This window comes from Neophocaena asiaeorientalis, unplaced genomic scaffold, assembly GCF_003031525.2.
Source record: "Neophocaena asiaeorientalis asiaeorientalis breed wild unplaced genomic scaffold, Neophocaena_asiaeorientalis_V1.1 scaffold347, whole genome shotgun sequence".
Lineage (NCBI taxonomy): Eukaryota > Metazoa > Chordata > Mammalia > Artiodactyla > Phocoenidae > Neophocaena > Neophocaena asiaeorientalis.
The window spans coordinates 1284700-1311059 of record NW_020171818.1 but is presented as its reverse complement, the minus strand read 5'-3'; the positions used below and the strand labels follow the sequence as shown (position 1 = coordinate 1311059).

General features: G+C 42.5%; 2 protein-coding genes and 1 non-coding gene across 6 annotated transcripts in view; 2 read left to right on the top strand and 1 right to left on the bottom strand.

The window, feature by feature from the left end:
- Positions 1 to 26360, top strand: part of SCCPDH (saccharopine dehydrogenase (putative)) — a 61990-nt gene that overhangs the window by 34874 nt on the left and 756 nt on the right. Inside the window, exons 10-12 of one of the 4 annotated variants that reach the window (XR_003002431.1) lie at positions 1938 to 2036; positions 3312 to 3393; positions 5584 to 5686. Coding sequence is in view for 2 of the 4 variants with exons in the window: in XM_024739102.1 (XP_024594870.1) it covers positions 1938 to 2049; positions 3312 to 3393; positions 5584 to 5692 (303 nt within the window). In the remaining 2 variants the exon portion in view is untranslated. Of the gene's footprint in view, positions 1 to 1937; positions 2050 to 3311; positions 3394 to 4457; positions 5090 to 5583; positions 5717 to 26360 lie in introns of those variants that run through there. The other 3 variants (XR_003002430.1, XM_024739102.1, XM_024739110.1) reach the window with 3 other exon arrangements.
- LOC112395663 (kinesin-like protein KIF28P) overlaps positions 7056 to 26360 on the bottom strand; it is an 80404-nt gene continuing 61099 nt past the window's right edge. Inside the window, exons 17-23 of the mRNA XM_024738993.1 lie at positions 16670 to 16944; positions 15031 to 15165; positions 14124 to 14290; positions 13766 to 13872; positions 13358 to 13505; positions 12883 to 13073; positions 7056 to 7724 (exon numbers count right to left, since the gene is read on the bottom strand). Of these exons, the coding sequence (XP_024594761.1) occupies positions 7572 to 7724; positions 12883 to 13073; positions 13358 to 13505; positions 13766 to 13872; positions 14124 to 14290; positions 15031 to 15165; positions 16670 to 16944 (1176 nt within the window). The 3' untranslated portion in view covers positions 7056 to 7571. The remainder of the gene's footprint in view (positions 7725 to 12882; positions 13074 to 13357; positions 13506 to 13765; positions 13873 to 14123; positions 14291 to 15030; positions 15166 to 16669; positions 16945 to 26360) is intronic.
- Positions 22001 to 22107, top strand: LOC112395806 (U6 spliceosomal RNA). Its single transcript, XR_003002454.1, has one exon. It is a non-coding gene; the product is annotated as a U6 spliceosomal RNA (small nuclear RNA).

Sequence of the window (26360 nt, the reverse complement as noted above, 5' to 3'; positions counted from 1 at the left end):
TTTTGTTAATGTCTTGTAGTTTTCAGCATGTAGGTCTTTCACCTCCTTGGTTATATTTATTCCTGGATGTTTTATTCTTTTTGATGCATTTGTAAACGGGATTGCTTTCTTAATATTTCTTTCTGATAGTTCATTAATGTATAGAAATGAAACAGATTTTGGGGTGTTGATTTTGTATCCCATGACTTTACTGAATTCATTTTAGTTCTGATTTTTTGATGGAATCTTTAGGGTTTTCTATACATAACATCATGTCATCTGCAAATAGTGACGGTATTACTTCTTCCTTTCCAATTTGGATACTTTTTTTTTTTTTTTTGCGGTACACGGGCCTCTCACTGCTGTGGCCTCTCCCATGGCGGAGCACAGGCTCCGGACGCACAGGCCCCGTGGCCACGGCTCACGGGCCCAGCTGCTCTGCGGCATGTGGGATCTTCCCGGACCGGGGCACGAACCCGTATCCCCTGCATCGGCAGGCAGACTCTCAGCCACTGCGCCACCAGGGAAGCCCTGGATACCTTTTATTTCATTTTCTTGCCAAACTGCTCTGGATAGAACTTCCAGTACCATGCTGAATACTATCGACAAGAGTGGGCACTCGTGTCTTGTTCCTGACCATAGAAGAAAAGCTTTCAGCTTTTCACCATTGAGTATGATGTTAGCAATTGGTTGTTATATATGGCCTTTATTATGTTGAAGTATATCCCCTCTATATACCCACTTTGCTGAGACTTTTTATCATAAATGGATGTTGAATTTTGTCAAATGCTTTTTCTGCATTTGAGATGATCATATGATTTTTATCCTTTATTTTGTTAACGTGGTATATCACATTGACTGATTCATGGATGTTGAACCATCCTTGCATCCCTAAACTAAATCCCACTTGATCATGGTATATGGTCCTTTTAATATATTGTTGAATTCAGTTTGCTAATATTTTGTTGAGGATTTTTGCCCTTACGTTCATCGGTGACATTGGCTGTCATTTTCTTTTCTTGTGGCATCCTTGTCTGATTTTGCCTTTAAATAATGGTTTCTCCTTTCTGGTACTCACCTTACTTTTCTATGTAATAAACTTCTCTATTAGAATGTGTGTGTGTGTTTGTGCGTGCGTGTGTACGCGCGTGCGCTCACCTCTTCCTCAGTAAACTTAATAATGCTCTCTGCTAAACTAGTCCTGCACTTCTGATTCATGTCTCATATTGTTATTAGATCTCTTATGTGTATGTGTATGTATATATATGTATATATTTCCACACACACTAAACTGTAAGCTCCAGGAATGCTTTTTCTTTTTCTTTTCTTTTAATCTTATTAATACTTTGTTTATGTCTCAGGACCTAACATAGTGTCTGACCCTTGGTTGATACTTAATAAAAATTTGTTCACCATGGCTTTGTTATTTTATTTCTAAATTTAGTGATTGTGCAGATGCTTGGATAGACCTTCTATAATTTAATTTTTGAATCAAATTTTTACACTTCTAAGTGGAGCAATTTTATATCTATACCCTAGGCCCATACTGCCATTACTTGTTGACTCTTTTTGTCTTGTCACCTCAAACAGATAGCTAAAGCCCGAGTACCATATTCTATCCTAAAATACAAACTACCTCCAGCTTTTCCTCTGAAACTGCCTATTCTGGTGGTGCTGTTCTTCTTTCAGCCACAACCTAAGACTCATCTTTATACCAGCTTTATTCCTCACTACCTCACTCCTCTCAGCATCACTCCAGTCAGCAAAACTTGTTGTTCTTCAAAGAATTATATTTTGCTCCATGCTTAAGTAAAGGATGATGGGATATTCTGGCAGATAGAATATTGATTTTTTTATTTATTGAAAATGTCTTATATGAAGTATATTAGTAGGTTTTATTGTGTTCAAGGAGGAAGTGACATATTTATTTAATAAACCCTTTGCTTTCTTTTCCTCAGATTGATGCCTCATCGTTTACGTTGACATTTTTTGGTCAAGGGTACAGCCAAGGCTTTGGTCCTGATAAGAACAAACCAAATATCAGAATTTGTACTCAGGTGAAAGGACCAGGTATTTCACATGTGACTTAAGAGTGCTTGGGAGTTTTACATTGTCTTAAGCTATAAAGTGGTGTGCTATTACAGCAGTTTCTTTTTAAAGTTTATTTGTTTTAGAGATAAATTTGCACAAACTATTTAAGTAATAATGATAAATAATTCTGTCAAAAGAAGGATTGGAATTATTGGTATCATTCAATTTTATTGTTGTGTCCCTCTCTCTGTTTTTTTTCTTTCAGTATGATTCAGTAATTCTGAGTGGAATTTTTAATATTAAGAAGACAAGGGACTGATTGATATTTATCTGTTCTATTCTTATAGTCAAGGGTCACTTTAAAGCAGTGTCGTTATAACATAATCAAAGCTGTGATCCAAGCTTTTTTGGAGTCTGGATCACCCTGACATTGTTTGTAAAGTGTGTGCACATGTGCATTTTTCTGGGCAAGGTAAAAGTTTTGATAGATTGTTAAAAAGAACTATCACTCCAAAACATTCAATAACTTACGCTGTATATTTTAGAGAACTGTACAGAGACAATCCCACTTGTGAATTACAGTATAAGTTTAATTACCATCATTCCTAATAGATCACAGAGGGTCCGTTGTGCAGTTTTAATCAAGCCCAATAGCAAAGATATCTTTGCATCTTGCCTTTTTTTCAAATTTCCACCTGGGTTTTTAAGAAAAGCTATGTTCTTATTTAACATGAATATAAACACTAATGTTCTCCTTGTTTATAGACTTCTTTTAAAGTTACTTCTTAAAGTTAGACTTCTTTGAGAGTTACTCAGTTGTTCTTTAAGAAATGGAGTCTTTTGTTAAAAGTGAAGTTTGATGTATTTGATTGATAAAGATCAGTGTAGTGTATGAATAGAGAAACAAGAAACCTAGGATTATTGGTAAGAGTGTGGACTTGAGCCGGCTGCCTGCATGTGATTCTGGCCCAACCACTACCTAACTTTGTGAATTTGAATGAGTCTCTTAACCTCTCTATGCCTCAGTTTCCTCATCTGTAAAATCAGCATAAAATAGTACTAGCCTAGATTGTTAGGAGAATTAAATGAGTTTAATGGATTTAAAGCTCTTAATACAGTTCCTAACACTTAATAAGTACTATATAAATGTTGTTATTTTTGTTATTACATGAACAGAGTATTTATTGAGGAAATTCTGTACACTGATACTTAGACATAAAATCTACCATTTGATTTTTGGGTGTTGTTGAATGCATATTTTATGAATACTTTCTTTTTCTTTCATCACCTGTTATCTGCAGAAGCTGGCTATGTGGCTACCCCCATAGCCATGGTCCAGGCAGCCATAACTCTACTAACTGACACCTCTGATCTTCCTAAGGCGTAAGTCTGGTTTTCTTCAAATTTCAAGATATCTTTTTCATTTATGTTATATTTTAGCTTATCTTGGTTCAGTTTTCAGGCATTGGGTTTGTACATAAGCATGTACAGTACCTTTGATCCAAAGATAGAGGTAAACTTAATATTGTGAGAAGGACGGTTCCTTATTGGCCTCTAGAACAGTGCAGAAGTAAATGAGAGGAGACAGAAAAGTTTAAGAGCCATGCTTCAGTTCCTCCTGAAAATAACTCAGATCCAAAGCCAGCTACTCAAAAAAAGGTCCCTGTAGTTAAATGTTATTGGCAGGAGCCCCTAATCCATGCTGAATGATACCCAGCTGGCAGTGGGAGCCTTGACCCCAAGCATGAGTTGATTCATGGCATCCTGGCTAGATAAGTATCGAGTGAACTATCTTTCTGGAGCATATAGCTGTTACCCTGAAAGTAGGCCAACTTTACAAATGAGCATAGGCCTGCAGGCTTTGAAACAAATAAATTTAGGTCTGACCTGAAACAGTAGTAAGTAATAAGCATAAAAATTATATAAAGTGAAACCTAATTAAATTTTCTTCAAATATTTGTATATTCTTTGAAAATATTTAGCATTTTCTAAATGTTACCCATTACATTTAAAGAAACTTCTTTTTCATCCAAATTGTCTTGTTTATGCTTTAGTAATAATTGATTACCTAAATTTATTTTGCCCATGTGCATATGTAATCCTCCTGAGTCTAAGGGCTGACTTTATAAACAGCAGCTGTTACTTGGGTTAATAACCCTCAGTGTGCCCCTTCCAACACACACACCGGTATCATGGAAACAGTCTCATTAGTCACTGAACCAACCTAGATGGGTTTGCTGGGTACTAGTTTACTCCTGGATAATAGCTACTTGCTCATTTGGCTGATTTTAGGAATGGAACCAAAACCAGTCCATTATGGAATCAAGAATCAGGTTTTCATAAGCTCTGCATTGATTCGATAGCTAGTCCTCCAGTAAATCACACTAGCAGAGGAAAGGGCTGGAGCTGGGCTTTGTGCACTGTTTCATCTTGCTATTGTCTTACAGGGGTGGGGTCTTCACTCCTGGAGCAGCTTTCTCCAGAACAAAGTTGATTGACAGACTCAACCAACATGGCATTGAATTTAGTGTCCTTAGCAGCTCTGAAGTCTAAACATTTGAATAATTAACCGAAGTCATAAAGTGCATGAATTAACAGCTTTTTAATTTGATATTTGAAATTCTTCTATAAGCCTGTCTGACTATATGTGGAAAAGATTGTCAAATCTAAAATATGTATATAGTAAAAGCAGGGAATTGTACTAGCTTACCATAAATTTCAAATCTTAGCTGATTCTTGTGATTTTATTGCTTGTGAGAAAAAATTAATATTTGACTTTTTCATGGAGGAATTCAAGGTCAGTTTTTTAAGTGAGCTGGAAGATCAGAGGGTGGGATGGGTGGCTCTCTCTGTGGCTGACACGCCCAGGCTGGTGGTCATGTAAGACAGCAGCTGCTCTTTTCCTTGCCATGATATTGAATGTGATCTCACTTCCCCATGAATTTCTCTGCATAGTGTAGGCCTTTGCCAAATGAAACTGCAGTTTTTGCTATATTAGCCTACTTTTTCACCCATCCACACTGACTGATTTTGGACTCTTACCTAAGTTTAATAATAAAGGATTGTCAATTGAACAGTGGTTCTGTGTTTGGACGTGCCTGTGTATTTGGGTAGTGGTAGAAATGTGCTTCCTAAGTGGTCTGTGTACTGCTAATAATTGGGCTTATCATTCATTTCCCCTGGTTCTGTACCTGTGTGCCTTAGGTTTAAGGATATAGCTGGTAAGTTTCTATTGATTTTCACTGCCTAAGCAAAATTTTTCTCTAATTTACTTTTTATATTTTAACCAGGTTTCCACTGAAGCCCAAAAATAAGGCAAAGGACTTTTCCTTTTGTAATTAGCATATAATAAACACACATAAGTGTTCTGTTAAGTTCATTATGTAAAGAGGACAGCCATTGCCTTCATGGAATTTCTGCTCTGCAGTGAGAGGCATGACATTGATAGGAATTTTATTCATGTTGGGAGGTCCGTCTGTGCTGTCCGTACAGAAGAAAAAGGGTCTGTTTAACTTGAAGAGGGAGATCCTTGGTGATAGTACTGTCCATCCTAACTTTGCTTCCTCTGCCCAGGGCTGGTCGAATCGGGTCTCAGCTGTGCACTAATTTGTGGGACCTTAGAAGAGGTTTTATCATCTCTAAAATCAGGAAGATGGACAAGAGCAAGAGATCTCATGACTAGCTGCATATCCGAACCACAAACAATGTAGGTTCCCCAGCGGACCCCAGCAATTTGCATTCGGGAGGTGTGACGGTTGGGCCCTAGGAATCTGTGGCTTAGATCTGCACTGGGGAGCTACTGGGTGAGACTCCATGTGCATCTTTCCACTTTTGCAACGAGTGCTGTGTTGTGCTCTAGTGTTGATGCTGATATGTGACCACCTGTGTGACCCTGTCCTCCATCTTGAGGTATAAGTGTCTCGTCCTGATATTCTTTCTAACCCTCCAAGGCTCCACCTGCTCACTTGCAGAAAGTATATTTACTTGCCTCAAGCAAATTGTCCAAGAACTTTAAGTCTCAGTCCAAGAGGTAGAAGTCGTTCCTGCTTCCCATGGCCTCACTGCTATCCTGCCTCAAGGACAAAGGCTTTCCTGGGTTCTGTGATGCTTTGCTGACCCTTGTCCCTGCCATCACCAACATGGAGCTCCACACTTGGGCTCCAAGGTTACAGGTTATATTTTAGTTCATGTGCATACACTCAGCCAGGACCTGAGCTACAGGCAAAACCCAAGCCCCTCCCATAAGCCCTTGGGTCCTGGTAGTAAGCTGAAGTCACCAGCCCAGATGCCTCTGCCTTCCCAAGGAGACTCCTCTTGGAGCCCTTGATAGCCTTTCCTGCCAGTAGAGTTTCAGTGCCCCTAACTTTATATTTTAGGGAGCAAGTATTGGAGTTGTCACCTCTGTTGCCTCCTTCCTGTTCTTATGCAAATCAGTCAAACTGCTCCTTGGGACAGTCCTGCATATTAAGGCCCCAGGCCTTTGGTTAGGAATGCAGTCCCAGAGTCAGCCCACTGCTTACAGTGGCCTGGACAAGCCTCGTTTGTTTAACCTTTAAAGCCTCAAAATGGGGAAAGTAATAGGGCCACATTCATAGAATTATGGTGAAAATTAAATGAGCTCACAGATGTTTAGCACTTAGATTAGTGCCTGGCACACAGTAAGCCCTGGATAAGTCTCTGTTATTGCTGCTATTGTTAGTCTGTCTAAGGCCGCAAAAGTTTTCTTTACAAGCCTTTCCCCAGAGCACTCAGTGCCCGTGGGTCCTTAACTAAGACTCATCAATCAGTTCTTTGTGGAATCAAGATCTCTTCGAGATTGACTAATTCCTGGCAGATGTCATAGTAAATCTTAATCTCTGCCACCCCAGGCCCTTGCACTGAACGGGTCCCACAGTACAGGCACTTAACGATGCTTAATGAATTGAACTTATTTCAAATAAACCTATGAAGACAGAAAATAAGTGGAGGTAGAATATCAAATTTGTTCAGAACAAGGATACAAAATGAGGGGCATGAAATAACCATTCTCTAGGTGAGACAGCAAGAAACTTATCAAAAGCTTTTATTTGAAGTTTGGAGCTGTCGATCATGAAAATATTAACGGCAGTTGCTTACCAATTCCTCTGTGTGCCAAGCACATTCTAAGTTCTTTATATTCTTTTATATTTGTTAACCATCTGCAGTAAGTACTGTTACCGTTCCCCTGTAACAGGTAAGGAAAGAGACTTAGAGAGGGGAAGTCATTTGCCCCAAACCACACAATTGATTAGTGATGGATTCAGCCCCAGGCAGTCAATCCCAGAGCTCAGAGTGCTGACCATTCACCTTTCATATTTCCCACCTCACCTTCACCCTGGTTATGGATTCATTTTTACATGGTTTTAAATCAAATTGAAGAAGAGTTTTGCTTAAAAGTGGTATAATAGGTTGAGTGAGTGGGAAATGGGTTGACTAGGTTGAGTCCACAATTCAGTTCTGAGAGCCAAGTTAAATAAGCTTATTAGCTGCACAAATAATCTTTCCAACTCAAAGCTCAAATGTTTTCAGTTGGTGTATCCTCACTATTCCATATGCAATAAACATTCTCTCTTCTTTTTCACTATAAGAGCAACATCATTTTTCAGTTTCCACAAGCTGGATTCAAGTAGGTCCCCAAAGTCCTTTAACATTTGTGACTGCTGGTGTACAAATGGTTGAAGCATTTGATCGTCTTCCTAAAAATAAGAAAAGAACAATATTGTTGTCAAACCCAAGTTCGTGTGCCCGACGCACAGTGAGGCCAAACTGAAATGGTGGAGTTTGGAGCAGAGAAACTTGTATTAGTCAAGGAGGCACCAACCCTAAAGATGGGAGACCTAGACTCGTCTCAAATCCGTCTTGCTGGCTGGCCAGGGGCGTAGGGTTTTTTTTAAAAAAAAAAAAGTAAAGGGGAGGGGTTCTTTATGATTTCAGCTTTCCTGTAAGACTTCAATTGCAGACTTCCCAGCACTGTCTTGGGACTCGTTGTGGCTGTCATTGGTGAATGTGATTGATCATCTGTGTGTTCCTACAAAGCAAACTAGTAAATCATGGTCTTGTGATCCCTTAACTTCTTTCTAGGAGAAAGCAAAAGCAATGGTTGAGGCATTTTGTTATTTACTTCGTGATGGTTCAGGAGGTTCAGTTCTTAATTGACCTTCCCAGTGTCACCAATTTTAAGTCCACTTGGGGCCAGCCAGTTGAAGCCACAGAACATTATCTCCACAGTTTGGGGGTCATAAGTCAAGGCATTACTTTAAGCTAACAATCATGGAAAAGATTATGTTGGGCTTGCTTTTCCGTTGTTTCTGCGTTCCCTCACTCGCCTAGTTAGTAACAGCTTGAATCTGCTCTTTGGAACTCCAGGGAAGGTCTAGGAGACTAAAGACTTTCTATAAACAACAAATGGGGGACACAGAGGGGATTTTGTACTCAGGAGGGCCCCGCAGCATCCTGCTCGGTTTCAATATTAGTGGACTCACTTCATTACAGTAAAAGTACTGTGTGTGTACATGAGTGGGGTGCCCAGCGAGTTCTCCCTTTGGGCCAGAAAGCTGCATTTGAAAGTTGCTACCAGAGGCGACAAGTCACCTAGGAGCATGTCCTGTTTCAGGAAGGCTGCCTAAATGACCCTTTACTTACTGCCAACAGGGAAAATTGGTGAGATAATCCAAATATTTGAGATTGGTATGGTATATATTCTTTTAATACTGTAGAAGTTCTGAGGTTTGCACAGGACCGTGTTGGGTGGGGATTCTCCCACTGAGAGTTGGCTGATGTGTCCTCTGCCCCATAGGAGCAGGTATCCCTGAGCAGGGATTGCAGGGCCCACTGTGGGCCAGAGCGCCAGTGAGCAACGGTGGAGGAGGTGACGGTGCTCACAGAGATGCGAGCAGGCAGGGGGCCGATAGTGTGTCGTGGCATCTCGTTTTAGTTTCTGTTTCCCTGATTATTAGTGAAATGCCCGCACAGATACTTTGGCCATTTTTTCCAGTGTATTTTCCTACAAAGAGAAAGAGTTGTCTTTCTCTTATTTTAAAAGTATGTAGGGACTTCCCTGATGGCGCAGTGGTTAAGAATCCACCTGCCGATGCGGGGGATACGGGTTCGAGCCCTGGTGCAGGAAGATACCGAGCCCTGGTGCAGGAAGATACCACATGCCGTGGAACAACTAAGCCCATGCGCCACAACTACTGAGCCTGCGCCCTAGAGCCGGTGCTCCGCAGCAAGAGAAGCCACTGCAATGAGAAGCCTGCACACCTCAACAAAGAGTAGCCCCCACTTGTGGCAACTAGAGAGAGCCCACTTGCAGCAACGGAGACCCAATGCAGCCAAAAATAAATAAATTTACTTTTTCAAAAAAGTATGTAGTTGTTTATATATTCTGGATACTAATCTTTGATGACAAATAATACACATAGATTCTCCCAGGTTGTGGCTTATAACTTTAGTGTGTTTATCACACTGGGTTTTCCTTCTTTTTTATTGTGAGGTGTACAGACAAAAGAGTACCCAAAATGTATGCATAGGTACAGTTAAAGTGAACATACCTGCTCAAGAAAACACACTGCGTCTCGAGCGCCTCCTGGTCACACCCATTTCTCTACCCCCAGAAGCAACCCTAACCTAAATTGTGTGATAATCATTTTCTCGCCACCTAGAATGCAGCCCTAAACAGTATATTTTGCCTGTCTTTTGGGCATTTGTGCCATAAGTTACTTATCTTCTGTGGGTGTACATTAAGATGTTTCCATTTGGGGGCTATTATGGAAGATGGTGTTAAAATACAGCCAGTGCACGAGTGCTTGGGTTCCTACAGAATTTTTCAGCTAGTCCATCATCTGAACTACAGAACAGAAAATGACTTGAGTGACTATTTTCCCAGTTCTCTCAAGAATGGTGTATAACTAGTACCATTCTAGATAGGTAGGAGAGAAATTAATTCATTACATACACAGGATGCCTAGAAAGGTGGTTCTCAAACTTGAGTTTAAGGCAGAATCATCTGGAGGACTTGTTAAAGCACAGATTACTAGGCCTCACACCCAGAGAGTCTGGTTCAGCAGGTCTGGGAGGGGACCCTGGAATGTGCATTTCTAACAAGATCCCAGATCACGCTGAAGCTGCTGGTGAGAAGACCACACTGTGAGAACCTCTGCCTCAGGGCATTAAGGTGCAGAGAAGTGCAGAACCAGTTTACTCTGTGGAGAAGAGGAGTTGAGTTGCAGGCTTACAGGGTAGATGCATCTTTGACTTTTATTAGATAAATGGCAAACAGTTTTTTAAGTGGTTGTACCGATTCATACTCCTTCCGATGTGGCGTGAAAGTTTCTGTTGCTTCATAGCTTTACCAAAACTTGATATTTTCAGATGGAAATTTTTGCCAGTATGGTTACTTTATACTAGCATATCACTGGTTTCAATTAGTGTTTCCCAAATTATTAAAGAAGTTAAGCACTTTCTCATATATTTATTGGCCTTTTTTTTTTTTTTTTTTTTTTTTGCGGTACGCGGGCCTCTCACTGTTGTGGCCTCTCCCATTGCGGAGCACAGGCTCCGGACGCGCAGGCTCAGCGGCCATGGCTCACGGACCCAGCCGCTCCGCGGCAAGTGGGACCTTCCCGGACCGGGTCACGAGCCCGTGTCCCCTGCATCGGCAGGCGGACTCTCAACCACTGCTCCACCAGGGAAGCCCTATTGGCCTTTTTGATTTCCTCTTTTGTGAAGTTCCTGTTTGTGTCTTCTGACCAGTTTTCCTACTGGGTCAAAATCTAGCTGTTTCTCTTTTTGGTTTGTAGTAGTTCTTTATTTTGGATATTAGCTCATTATATATTAAATGTGTTGGCAAATGACTTTTCCTATCCCTTTCGACTTTGTTTTGGTTTCTGGACCAAACTTCACAATTTTAATATAGGTGAGTCTATCAATCTTTTTCTTTAAATCTAGGTATTTTTCTTGTCATGTTTAAATCCTTTTCCACCGTGAGGTCATGAAGATGTCTCCTAAAGTACCTTCTGTAAGCGTTAGGGGTTTACCTTTCACGTATAGGTCTTTAATTCTCACCTAAAATTGACTTCTAGGTATAGTTCTAGATAAGGCTCCAATTTCATTTATCTTCATATGTATTCTGAATGCTCTGAGCACTGTTTATTGAAAAATCCATCCTTGCCACATGCATCTTTGGTTCCACCTCGGTTCATATATCAAGTCTCTAATTCTGAGTGAATCTATTTCTTGGCCTTCTTTTCCTTTGGTTATCTTACCTACATTTGGGCAATACCTTACCGTCTATTACAATAGCATTAAAATAAGCCTTGATACAGAGTAGGGCAAGTTCTCTACCTTGTTTTTGAGCCTTGGATTGTCTCGGCTAATCTTTGCTTTTGCGATTCCATCTAAATTATAGGATCATCTTGTCAGATTCCATTACATTTTATTGGGAGTATATTGAATCTCAGGAGACTTGACAGATTTACAGTAGCAAACCTTCCAAACCATGGAGCCATGGCATGTTTCTCCATTTATTTAGATCATCTTTAACATCTCTCAAACAAGCTTTAAAATTTTCTCCATAGAAGTCCATACTTTATGTTAGCTATAGGCCTAAGTACTTCTTACATTTGATGCGATTATAAATGCTATCTTTTCGGGGCTTCCCTGGTGGCGCAGTGGTTGAGAGTCCGCCTGCCAATGCAGGGGACACGGGTTCGTGCCCCGGTCCGGGAAGATCCCACATGCTGTGGAGCGGCTGGGCCCGTGAGCCATGGCCGCTGAGCCTGTGCATCCAGCGCCTGTGCGCTGCAATGGGAGAGGCCACAACAGTGAGAGGCCCAAGTACCGCAAAAAAAAAAAAAAAAAAAAAAAAAATGCTATCTTTTATTTTAAAAATGTTGTTCTATTGCTGTTATATTCAAACATAATTAATTAAATATTGATTTTTGTATCCAGCAACCTTGTAATTTATTTATAAATTCTTTTGGATTTTCTATTTACATAAACATGTCATCTGCAAATAATACTAGAGGCATCATGGTATAGTGGGAAAGGAGCAGCCCTGGGTTTGGAGCTTGGCCCTGACACTTACTAGTTGTGTGTCCTTACGTAAGTTACTTAACCTCTCTTGTGCCTTAGATCCATCAACTGTATAATAAAGCTAATGATAGTACCTACCCATCAGGTTGTTGTGAGAATTGAGTCAGTAAATGTAAAAGCACTTAGTAAGTATTACATAAATGTATACTATTATTACCTTTTTTTCCTTTCCAATCCTTATACCTTTTATTTCTGGGCTTGCTGCACTGGCTAGAACCTAAAGTACAATGTCAAACAGAAGTGAAGGTAGCTGGCATCGGTGATTTACCATTAAGATTATGCTTACTGTGTGTTTGTTTAAGATTGCCTTTATCAGATTAAGTAATGTCCATTTTATTCCTAGTTTGCTAAAAGTTTTTATCGTGGTAGGATGCTGAATTTTATCACATGCTTTTTTTGTATATATTGAAGTAATCATGATTTTTCTCCTATAATACCTTAATGTGATGAATTATATTTATTTGGTTTTATAATGATAAAGCGAACTTGCATTTCTGAGATACTCTGTACATCCTTAAGTGCAGGAATATTAGTGCTGCAGTGGCCACGGCTGCCTTGAACCAGCCAGATGTACACTGAAGTGAAAAATGGGAGCAGAGATGGGTGGAGCCCCGAAAGCAGCAGACTCACAGTGTTCTAGGCCTCAACCTGCTCTTCGGCTGAAACACACCCATGTCCCCATGCTCAGGAAATGCAGTTATATCAAACAGCTGCATTAAATGGAAAGAAATTCCTTTTGCTCCCAGGATTCTGGCTACTTACAGGAGGTTTATGATGTCTCAATTTGAGAAACTGCCCTCTTGCCACATTCATCCTTTGGTAGAACACCTTAAGAGCTTTGGCAAATTCTCTGTCATAGCTGGCTTGCTGGGTGCGCATCTGATTAACCTCTCTGGCTGCTGGCAATTGTGCTGTCGTCCCAGTTAGCTTCAGGGTATTGGAAGGCTTATGTGCTGAGGTTGAAAGATAACATTTACTTATTCATCTATTTATTTATCCAGATATTTATATATTTAATTACCTTGGTGCATTTTACTACATCAGCATTTATCAGGCACCAGTTTGGACCCATTCAAAGAAATCTTACAAGGAAAAAGGAAAAAAAGTTCCCCCCCTTTTTAAAAACTGAAACAAGATATTAACTCATTTAAAATTTCATCTCTTAGAAAGAAAATACACATCACAAATGTAGGAGTTTAGAGAAAAGCTAAACACCAAGACTTGAGCGGCCTCTTACCTTGTTGACTAGAACCAGTTTTCTCAAGAGATTCTTTAAGAAACACATTTTCCTCTCTGAGCACTCTGTTAATGTTTCTGAGCAGTTCTGTCTCCTGTTCTAACTTGAGCAGCTTCAGATAAAGTTCTGGTATCTGGTTTGATGTAGTCTACAAAAAACAGGTCAGTTTAGCCTTTTGCTGGATTATTTGCATACGCTTGGAGAGTGCCAGTTGTTCCTACCATGTGAAAACTACGTGGGGTGGAGGGGTGTGGTGACCAAGGTTTAAGACCCTCAGGGTTCACAGGAATAAATCAAGAAAAAGGTTTTTTAATGGGAAGGAACACTGATGATCCCCAAGCAACTGTCATCGGAGATATTTTTAGTCATCTGTGACATCTGTTTTTAATGTCACTTAAGTATACACACCTGGCCCTTATCCATCACAGCGGATATTTTCTTGGTGTCCACCATGATGTGGCCTTCACCTGTGACCATGAGGCCTGGCTGAGAGCAGCTCAGTTCGGCACAGCCTTCTGTAGTGTGGAGGAGACACCATCAAGGAAAGAAATGTCTCAGTTGTCCAGCCCCCCTGTTGTGTGAGGAGATTTAAACCATATGATCACCTGTGGACTAAAAGCCAGAGGCCCAAGGGACGATAGCTCTTGGCCACAGCTGTCAAGACCCTGATCACCTCCCTCCATCTCCCTCCTCTGCAGCCCTAGGTATACAGACATGATATCTGACTGAGGAATGCACCATGCAAAAGAGGAAGTAAACATGGTACCTTGAAGGCCCCATAAATCAACAATGAGAGCATTTGTCTGTAAATAATTCAGAAACTCCTGAGATGCATTTAAGGCTGTAAATTGGACAGTCTCTTCAATTTGGGGATTCAGAATTTTCCATACAGGCTTGGTATATAAAGTGTTTGGAAGATCATAAATTCTGTACCTGAGACAAGAACAGAAAACATAACTTAAAACCATAAGGGATACATTTGTAAAGAAAAGTATCAGGTGAGCCAAAAAATTATAGCCTGCTTTGGTTAGCTGATAAAAGGTGACCTATAATTGATTCTCGTGATTGCCACCTCCAACGTCTCAGCTATTCAAATGTGGGTATCATCATTACATAGATAATATTAAATGTCTAACAAAAAGAGAAAAGGATTTTGATAAATACTTTCCACTTAGATATTCTAAAATTGTTAATTTTCCACATGAGGTTGCAGTTTGTTTTTGTCCTTCAAAGCCTACCTTTTTTATTGCTTTATCTTTTAATATCCTTTTAGCTTAATTAGTTTAAGCTTCTAGTTTAAGCATATCTGGTGCCTCTGCCATATTGTAATACAGTCCTTTTGTTTCCAACTAAATAAAATAAACCCAATCGTCCTACTTAGATAACACAGTTTTACGGGATAGTCTTTCTGATAATTAAAATTTCTGACTCTTTGCTTCAGTTACTTAGGAGGATCAGTATACGCTAATCACATGCCGCTGACCTGGAGGGGCATGCGGCTTATCTGTCTGTTAAACAGTTGGAGGAAATAGTCACTTGGGGGTTGAACAAGCCAAAAAACGTAAGAAAATGACATGACAGCTCATTCTTAAAACTTGAGGAAAGACTCCCTCCCACCAGGGCCCACAAAGTGGGCAGTTCGTGTTCAGCAGCTCTGCGGGGCAGGCTGGTACCCCATCTGAACACCCCGCTCTGCATCTTCCTTTAGCCACTTGGTGCCAAGGCACTGCACAATGCGAATCTGGAAATCCATTCTCTTGCCCAGCAGCTCCAGTGGGTCAATAACCACATCCTCCTCACCACGTGCTCTACAAACAGAAGAGGTGAACATTGTCACAGGTTAGCCTGGGTCCAAGCAAGTTAGGACTGTGATGTCAATGGGAATTACATAGACTCCTAAGAGGTGGCCAGATTCTCTGAAGGAAGGATGGGTAATATTCCAGCTGCAGAATTCATTCATTCAAGAGACATATAACAAGAGCCCACTCCACGCTCTAGTACTTCAAGGTAAGATATGGACCGTCTCAAGGAGGAGACAGGAATATAACAGCTTCTTGCAGTAAATGTACCCAGATGTGGGTGCCAAACTAGCATTGAAGATTTAGGTAGGTTCCCAGTGGGATAGAGGGGCTGCCACCCAGAGAAAGCCAGCTGGCTGCCCAGATGCAGCCTCTCTGGGTGTCATCTACCGCAGTGAACTCCTCATGGTCTAGGGTCAACCCCCGGCCCTCAGGCTCAGAACCCAATAGGGACAGCTTTCCAATAGGGGACCTCTCTCACATCAACGAGCTCACAAAGATTGAAACCTGTAAACTAGAATGCTACTTTATTAATTCAGAGTGGGAAATATAACCATCAGGCAGCCCAGAAGCCCGAGGTAGCAAAATGACCAAGAAGTTTTCTTAGAGTCCCAGTAAAGACAGTGAGTCAGCGGTCATCTTGGTCTTTTAGTCACAGCACTTTGCAGTTTTCTTACTCCCTTCTTCAGCCTGTTTCCTCTTCAGAAAGAGAAAAAGATTGCATTGGGTACCAATGAGGACCCTGGCGCCCAGACCAGACCTCCTGCCAGCCTCTTTGCTTAGAATTGCTAAGAGACTTTAGCTTTTGTAAAAGCTCCCTTAACTGCCTTTGGCCCAAAGAGAGAAAACAGATGAGACGCCCTAAGGGGACAGTAAAGGTAATGGAGTGGGGTTAGAACAAAGGTTGGATAACAGCTCAGAATGAGGCCACATAAGGAAACAAAGACACCACAGTTCCTTGCTTGAGAAAAGGAACAAAGAAATTACCAGAGTCTGTGCAGGGAGATAGGCTGAGCTACAAAATGAGCTTTTCTGCTTCTGCCTCTTGGGCCTCATCAGCAGGGATGAGGACTTAGCACTGGAAAGAGCAAGTGGGTGGCGGGTACCAGACCTCACGGGCGCTCCGGGGGGTGGGGGTGGGGCAGGGGCTGTGAGTAGAAGGTCCTACAGCACCCTTGGCTTCTCTACCAATGAGGTCTTTTGGTTCATGTCCACGTTTCCTTCTACTACACTCCTGCCTCTTTGCAGGATATCCTCCTCACTCCTTTGGTCCCTTAGGGCAGTGCTGAGCTGCTCAAAGGCTGCTGGACATGGGATTTTAAGTATTCTAGGTCAGCTGCTTTGGCTGCCATGGCAAAATCAGATTTGATAAAGCCAAATTATGAATGAACGAGTTCATTCATTTGCCTCACGAATGACCTCTTCAGGGTACCAAGCTGACCACCCCCTCCAGGAGAACTCAGGCATGTGTGGCCGACCCAGAACTAGACAAGGTGGCGGAGGAGATACCCACTGTCCTGTCGGGGAGCAGGGGCCCATGTGGATATGCAACACTGCCTCTTCTAGCCCGTCACAGTTCAGAAACTCCACTTGCTCTTCGAACTTCATGCAGTAGGCAAGTGACTGAAGCCAGACATGAGCTGAGCCCAAGTGGATGACCTCAGCAGGATCCCAGAAAGGGTCATCTTCCTGAGCTACGTGGCTATCTTCTCCATCCAGAAAACGCTGGTAAAGTTCCTCCATTAGGAATTTCCTATTGATAAACTTGGCTTTTGACCAAATCCACACCTGGAAACACAAAGGTAGGTCGCCAATATTTGATTCCATCTGCTGCTCTAACGATTCATTTCTAAGGTTTTTCCCAGCATGCTGTCTCTGATGGGCTGGATTTTGGGTACCCAAGACCAATAACCCTCTCATCAAACTTAGCTTTGGTGAGGCCCTTCAAAAGCGCTACATTCATTCCCGACCTATTTACTTCAGCATTGCTGGATCCCAGGAAATGACTTAGAGGAAATGATGGAGTTAGAAAACAGACCCTCCCAGGAGAAATGAAGGCTTGTTGTACACAGAAGAATGACCCTCAAAGATGTCCATGTCCAAGTCGCTGGAACCTGTGAATATGTTACCTTACGGCAAAGAGGAATTAAGTTTGCTTATCAGCTGACCTTAAAATAGGGAGATTAGCTTGTATTATCCAGATAGGCCCGGTGTAATCACATAGCCCTTAAATGTGGAAGAGGGAGGTAGAAGAGGGGGTCAGAGAAAGAGAGATGGTGATGGAAGCAGGGTCAGAGGGATGCTATGTGGATGACTTTGAAGATGGCCATGAGCCAAAGAATGTTGGTGGCTCTAGAAGCTTGAAAAGCAAGGAAACATACTCTCCCCCCAAGCTTCCAGAAAGCAAAACATCCCTCCTGACACCTTGCTTTTAGCCCAGTGAGATCTGTGTTGGACTTTTAACCTACTGAACTATAAGATGATAAACTTGTGTGCTCACACCCAATGAGCAGAAAATCTAGGACAAGAGCCTGGTACTGTCTGTCCCTTCAGTAAGTGAGGGTTACCAGGAGGAGTGACCAACATGGAGGAGTAGGAAGTCCCTGAGCTCACCTCCTCCCATGAGCACACCAAAATTAGAACTTTTTTTTTTTATATAAATGTATTTATTTATTTACGGCTGTGTTGGGTCTTCGTTTCTGTGCGAGGGCTTTCTCTAGTTGCGGTGAGCGGGGCCACTCTTCATCGCAGTGCACAGGCCTCTCATTGCGGAGCATAGGCTCTAGACGCACAGGCTCAGTAGTTGTGGCTCACGGGCCCAGTTGCTCCGTGGCATGTGGGATCTTCCCAGACCAGGGCTTGAACCCATGTCCCCTGCACTGGCAGGCAGATTCTCAACCACTGCACCACCAGGGAAGCCCAAAATTAGAACTATTTATAGGGCAACTATTGATGAGGAAGACCTGAAGACGAGTAGAAAAGATCTTCTACAACTAAAGATATAAAGAGGGAACCACCACAACGAGATGGGTAGGAGGGGTGGAGACACAGTGTAATCAAGACCTATAACCCCAGGTGAGCAACTCACAAACAGGAAGATAATTACAATTGCAGGGGTTCTCGCCAAGGAGCGAGGGGTCTCAGCCCCACATCAAGCACCCTAGCCTGGGAGTCCTGCACTGGGAAGACAAACCTCCAGAACGTTTGGCTTTGAAGGTCAGCTGGGCTTACTTTCAGGAGAGCTAAAGGGCTGTGGGAAGCGTAGACTTCACTCTTAAAGGATGCACCCAAAATCTCACACATTTAGAGACCCAGGGCAGAAACACTAATTTGAAAGGAGCCTGGATCAGACCCACCTGCTGATCTTGGAGAGCCTCCTGGAGAGGCAGGAGGCAACTGGAGGTCCCCGGGGGACATAGGTGCTGGGGCAGCCATCTGGGGGGCCTGTTCTACCAAGAGGACACTGGTGCTGACAAGCACATTTTGGAGTCCTCCCTCTAGTGTGCTAGTGCTGGGACCTGGCCCCGCCCACCAGCCAGTCAGCACCAGTCCTAGGATACCTCAGGCCAAGCAGGTAGTGGAAGGGGGCACAGCCCCATCCATCAGCAGGCTGCTGCCTAAGGATCCCCTGAGCCCCCAGCTGCTAGGGGACCCAGCCCCATCCACCAGAGGGCCCAGGACCCAGCCCTGCCCACCAGCGGGTTGATACCAACTCCAGGAATCACTAGGCCCCCACCCTGCCCACCAGTGGGCCAAAACCAGCTCCAGGACCCCCAGGACCATACAGCCAGAGACCCCAGGACACAGCCTCACTCACCAGCAGGTCAACAACTGTGGGACCTGCAGGACTCTGCAGCCATCAGGCCAGCACTAGCCCTAGGACCCCCCTGAGCCCCAACCCCACCCACCAGCAAGCCAACAGCAGTTCTGAGAAACTTGGGCATCTCTAGATCTGCCTCAGGATCCAGCCCCACTCACCAGTGGGCCGACACCAGAGTTGGGACACCCCAGGCCCCACCGCCAGCCATGTCAGGAGACAGCACCACCCACCAGCAGGCAAGCAGGCAAGAGTAGATCTGAGATCCCTGGTCTTGCAAACAGCCACCCCAGGGCCCAGCTCCACCCACCAGTGGGCCAGGACTAGCCCCAGAACCCCTGGGGCTCCACAGCTAGCCACCTCATAACACAGCCCCAACCATAAGTGGCTGGCAACCTCTACAAAAGGCAGGATCTGGCAACCAACCAGACTGGGGGCCAGCCATGCCTACCAGACCACCCACAGTAGTCATCCCACTACAACAGAAGGGCCCACACAGCCAGTATAGGTGGCATCCCTATAGCATATAGCTCTGGTGATCAGAGGGGAGGGCACTGCTGGGACACACAGGACATCTCCTACAAAAGGCCACTTCTCCAAGATTGGGAGATGTAACCATATATTTCTACCAAATATATAGAAATAAAAAAGCAAATTAGTCAAGATAAGGCAACAAAGAAATATGTTCCAAATGAGGGAACAAAGATAAAGAAGAACAAAATGAAATGGAGATAAGCAACCTACCCAATAAAGAGTTCTAAGTAATGATCATAAAGATGCTCAAAGAAATCGGGAGAAGAATGGAGGAACACAATGAGCATTTTAACAAAGATTTAGAAAATATAAAAAAGAACCAAACAGAGCTGAAGAATACAATAACTGAAATGAAAAAAAATACACTAGAAGGAATCAACAGTAGATTAGATGATACAGAGGAACAGATCAGCAAACTGGAAGAGAGAGTAGTGGAAATCACCAAAGCTGAACATAAAAAGGAAAAAGAATTTTTTAAAGGAGGACAGTTTAAGAGACCTCTGGGACAACAACAACCATATTAACATTTGCATTATAGGGGTCCCGGAAGGAGGAGAAGAGAGAGAGAAAAGGTCAGAGAACTTATTTGAAGAAATAATAGCTGAAAACTTCTCTAACCTGGGAGAGGAAATAGACATTCAAGTCCAGGAAGCAAAGAGAGTCCGAAACAAGATGATCCCAACGATATCTACAGCAAGACACATGGTAATTAAAATGGCAAAAATTAAAGATAAAGAGAGACTCTTAAAAGCAGAAAGAGAATAGCAACAAGTTACATACAAGAGAACTCCCATATGGCTATTAGCTAACTTTTCAGCAGAAACTTTGCTAGCCAGAAGGGAGTGGCATGATATATTTTAAACGATGAAAGGAAAAAACCCTGCAACCAAGAATACTGTACCCAGCAAGGCTATAATTCAGATTTAAAGGAGAGATAGGGTTTCATAGACAAGCAAAAATTAAAAGAGTTCAGCACCACTAAACAAGCTTTACATTCATGATAAAAACTCTCATCAGGTGGGTTTAAAGGGGACACATCTCAACATAATAAATGCCATTTATGACAAATCCACAGCTAACATTGTGCTCATTGGTGAAAAGCTGAAAGCCTTTCCTCTAAAATCAGGAAAAAGACAAGGATGTCCACTGTTACCACCTCTAATTAACACAGTATTGGAAGTCCTAGCCACAGCCACCAGACAAGAAAAAGCAATAAAAGGCATCCAAATTGGAAGGGAAGATGTAAAACTGTCACTATTTGCAGATGACATAATTTGATATATAGAAAACCATAAAGTCTACACCAAAAGATTATTAGAGCTATTAAATGAATTCAGTAAATTTGCAGGATACAAGATTAATATACAGAAATCTTTTGCTTTTCTATATACTAATAATGAACTATCAGAAAGAGAATTCAAGAAAACAATCCCATTTACAATTGCAAAAAAGAGAATAAACTAGGAATAAACTTAACCAAGGAGGTGAAAATCTATACTCTGAAACTATAAAACATTGATGAAGGAAATTGAAGATGATTTAAAGAAATGGAAAGATATCCCATGTTCATGGATTGGAAAAATTAATACTGTTAAAAAGTCCATACCTACCCAAAGCAATCTACAGATTTAATGCAAGCTGTATCAAAATTGCCATGACAGTTCTCAGAACTACAGCAAACAATTCTAAAATTTATATGGAACCACAAAAGATCCCCAAATGCCAAAGCTGTCTTGAGAAGAAAGAATGAAGATAGAGGCATCATGCTCCCTGACTTCAGACTACACTACAAAGCTGCAGTAATCAAAACAACATGGTACTGGCACAAAACAGACATATAGATCCGTGGAACAGAACAGAGAGCCCAGATATAAAACCATGCACCTATGTTCAATTAATCTATGACAAAGGAGACAAGGATATACAATGGAGAAAAGACAGTTTCTTTAATAAGTGGTGCTGGGAAAACTGGATAGCTACATGTAAAAGAATGAAATTAGAACATTCTCTCACACCATATACAAATGTAAACTCAAAATGGATTAAAACCCTAAATGTAAGCCCTGAAACCATAAACCTCCTAGGATAAAACATAGGCAAAACACTCTTTGACATAAATCGTAGCATTATTTTTTTGGCTCTGTCTGCTAAGCAAAAGAAACAAAATAAAAAATAAACCAATGGGGGACGTCCCTGGTGGTCCAGTGGTTAAAACTTCCCACTTCAACTGCAGGGGGTGCAGGTTCGATCCCTGGTCAGGGAACTAGGCGCACTGTGTGGCATGGCCAAAAAAAACCCAGTGGGACCTAATTAAACTTAGAAGTTTTGCACAGCAAAGGAAACCATTAACAAAATGAAAACACAACCTACTGAATGGGAGAAAATATTTGCAAATGATATGACTGATAAGGGGTTAACATCTAAAATATATAAACAGCTTACACAACTCAATATTCAAAAAGCAAACAACCTCATTAAAGAATAGGCAGAAGAGTGCTCACTTTGGCAGCACATATACTAAAGCTGTAACGATACAGAGAAGATTAGCATGGCCCCTGCGCAAGGATGACATGCAAATTCATGAAGTGTTCCATATTCTAGAGTAAAAAAAAATGCACAGAAGACCTAAATAGATATTTTTTCAAAGAAGACATACAGATGGCCAAAACGAACATGAAAAGATGCTCAACATCACTAATCATCAGAGAAATGCAAATCAAAACCAGAATGAGAGATTTTCTCCCACCTGTCAGAATGGCTCTCATCAAAAAAATCTACAAATAACAAATATTGGCCAGGATGTGAAGAAGAGGTAGCCCTAGCCCACTGTTGGTGGGAATGTTAATTTACACAGCCACTATGGAAAACTGTATGGAGGTTCCTTTAAAAACTAAAAATAGAGCTACCATATGATCCAGCAATCCCACTCCTGGGCATATATCCAGAAAAGAAACTCTAATTCAAAAATATACATGCGCCCCAATGTTCATAGCAGCTCTGTTTTCAACAGCCAAGATGTGGAAACAACCCAAAGTTCCCATCAACAGACGACTGGTTAAAGAAGATGTGATACACACACACACACACACACACACACACACACACACACACACACAATGGAATATTACTCAGCCATATAAAAGGATGAAATTCTGCCATTTGCAACAATGTGGATGGACCTAGAGGGTATCATGCTTATTGAAATAAGCCTGACAGAGAAAAACAAATATTGTATGTTATCACTCATATGTGGGTTCTAAAAAAATAAAACGAATGAATATAACAAAACAGAAACAGACTCACAGATATAGAGAACAAACTAGTGGCTGCCAGTGGGGAGAAGGAAGGAGGAGGGACAAAATACGGTAGGGGATTAAGAGTTACAAACTACTATGTATAAGATAAATAAGCTACAAGAATATATTGTACAGCACAGGGAATATAGCCAATATTTTATAATAACTTTAAATGGAGTATAATCTATAAATATATTGAATCACTATGTTTTCCACCTGAAATTAGTATGATATTGTAAACCAACTGTACTTCAATTTTTAAAAAATAACTAAAAAGAAACAGAGTCATAGATACAGAAAGCAAACAGGTTGTTGCTAGAGTGTAAGGGGGTCGGAGGAAGAAATAGTTGAGGGAGATGGAGAGGTACATACTCCCAGGCGCAAAGTAAGTGAGTCTTCAGTATGAAATGGACAGTATGGGGAAGGTAGTCAATAATTATGAAACTATCTTTGTATCTTGATTGATGGTAACTAGACTGACGATCATTTTGAAATGCATAGAAATATCAAATCACTATGTTGGGTACCAGGAAGTAACACAGGGTTTTAGGTCAGTTATACTTTTAAAACAAACAATCTTACAGAAAAAGAGTTCAGTCTTGTAGTTACAGAGGCAGGGGTGGTGGGAAGAGGAACTGGATGAAGGCAGTCTAAAGGTACCAACTTACAGTTATCAATAAGTACTAGGGATGCGTACAACACGATAAATGTAATGAACACTGCTGCGCGTCGTACAGGAAAGCTGTTACAGAGTAAACCCTAAGAGTGCTCATCACATGGGAAACAATTTTTTTCCTATTTCTTTAATGTTGTGTCTATATGAGATGACGGATGTTCACTAAACTTATTGTGGTCATCATTTACTGATGTATGTAAGTCAAATCATTATGCTCTACACCTTAAATTTACACGGTGCTGTACCTCAAGTATCTCCCAATAAGACTAGAAGGAAAAAAGAAAAACGTGGTTACCGGGTAAGAGTAGCAATTCCTTCTGTGAGCAACTTGGAAAACACCAAAAAACTAACAGGTAAGTCATTCTCTCTCTGAGTGTTATGTATCTTGATAAAAAAAAGGACATCCTCCAGACATAAAAAAGACTCCATTCTTCTTCTGTTTGCCCCAAGCAATGGCGAAGAACACAGTACTCCATCCCCAGAGGCGTGGTGAAGGCTACAGGAGACCTCGGCTGTGGCGCACGCAGCGCTGGAGCCGAGCACAACAGGAATTCTAGTCACGTGGGTTTTTAGAGACCTTTAGGCTAGGGAACTAAGAAAATGCGAATCCAGGTAATGAAAGCAGTCCACCGCCTCGTTACTGTGCCCTGCAGCGGATAAACTGACGTCACCCGGGCAGCTCAGCGAGGCCCCTGCGCCGACCCCCGCAGCCGGCCTGTGGGCCTGGCGCAGAGCGATCGCTGGGCTCTCGCAGCTCTTGGGCTGGTAGCTGAAGCCGCAGCACTGGCGGCTAGACAGCCCTCCCAGACCCCAGCGGCCCTGGCTGCTCCCGGGTGGCTCTGACAGTCGCTGCCCTAACCCTGCGGCGGCTGGCGGCGGAGCAGCAACCACAGTGCACGTGGTGCAGGGGTGAACATTTACACGATCGACCACCAAAAAAGCGCCACTCGTGTCCATACCTAGAACCCACTGCTGCTCTTCACCGGTCTTGTCTTTTAGCCTTCAAAATCACACACACACGAACGATCCAAGAAACTACCGGAGGTTACTACCAGCGTTTCACAGGGCTTTTGAGGAAGGCAGGGCTTCATTTGAGGAATGTAACTAGTACTTTTAAAAGGTGAAAATGGACAGACTTGAAGATGACAGATCAGTAAGATTAATCTCTGCACGAGAAAAAAGAAAACTAGAAAAGAAATCACCATAAAATTAATTAGTGCATAATCCCTTAAAAGAGAACGCAGTACAGTTTATGCAGAAGCGTTCCCATCAAACAGTTAATCTGTGGCCGTGACCGGGATGCCAGGTTGGAGCAAAAGAACAGCATCTCCGAATGCGCGCGGGCCCTCAGCTCTCCCGCACGGCACACCGAGTGAAGTGTGAAAACATCATCTTGCATTCTCTTTCTGGTAATGGCAGGCTGTTACTCAGGTAACCCCTCTGCTAACAATAAAAAAGGCTGAATGAAATATTTTTTCAAATCACCTTTAAACCGTAATAAAAATACACAATAATAAAAAGGAATAACATTGGGGGGAAAAGTTCAAAAAAAAACCTAAAAATCTCCTTAAAGCGAAGTCTGACAAGATGGTAAGAAACTGTCAGAACAAATTCTGGGGTAACGCCTGGCCCCAGAGGAGCATATGGAATATTGGATCACCAAAGCTTCTTTGCCCTGATGGCATTCGCCAGATAAAACAAAAGTCACACACACATTGAAGGTTCAGCTCCAAAGGCCTCATGGGACTTGGCATAGAAGTCAAGGCTGACTTTCCAGGATGTGGGGTCTTACTGAGACCCCTGACAGCTACACTGGGAGTGTGAGGTGAGCCAGCATCAAACATGCTGCTAAGGATTGAATGTTGGTATGCCCCCCAAATTCATATGTTGAATCCAAACCCCCAATGTGATGGTATTAGGAAGTGTGGCCTTGGGCAGTGATTAGGTCATGAGGGTGGAGCCCACATGGTGGGATTAGTGCCCTTATAAAAGAGACCCCCAGAGAGCTCCCTTAGCCCTTCCACCATGTGAAGACACAGCAAGAGGACAAACCATCCACGAACCAGGAGGTGGGCTCTCACCAGACACTTGGACCTGCCCTTGCCATGATCTCGGACTTCCAGCCTCCAGAATTGTGAGAAATAACTGTTTGTTGTTTAGTGCACTGGTCTTTGGTATATTGCTATAGCAGCCTGGGTGGAGAAGACATGTTTCTGCCTTCTTCCAACCCTAGGGTATGGAGGGGAGGCCACCTTGGTACTGGTCAGAGGAAAAGAAGAAAAGGACAGGAACACATCTCAGGGGTTGTGGCTCAGGAACGGCCTTGCTCAGGTGTGCCTTCCAGGCGCCCACAGTTCGAGCAGTGGTCTTGGTGTCCCCAGCACCCGGCAGACACAAAGCCTCTTGACCCGGCTGATGAGCGCTCAAGCGTTTACCATGTGAACAGATACATTCACAACCTTTTCTCTGTTTGTCATATTTCACAATTTTAAAAAGTTTTTAAAGATTGGTCTTGACCCAGAAAATTCTGGCAACTTTAGGGCAACGAGCAGAAAAGTTAAACCCAGAGAAGCCCAGTTAGCTGTTCGGCAGAGCAGATCATCCAATGACGGAAAAATCCCCAGCCACAGCCAGCCCCTCCTCCAGAGGCATGTTTGCTACAAGACTCACAGCTAAGGAGGCGTGTGCACGCCAAGGATTGGGAGGGAGCAGCCCGCCCCAAGGTCACCTGAGAATCAGGGGCACATCCTCTGAAGATGCAGTAGGGAGTGAACATTTGGCTGGAGGGCTGCTCTGAAGGCATAAGGGACACCAACTCCAGGCCCACTCTTTTCTGTTAGGCAGAGGGAAAGGAAAGGGGTCTGACGTGCCTAAGAAGGGC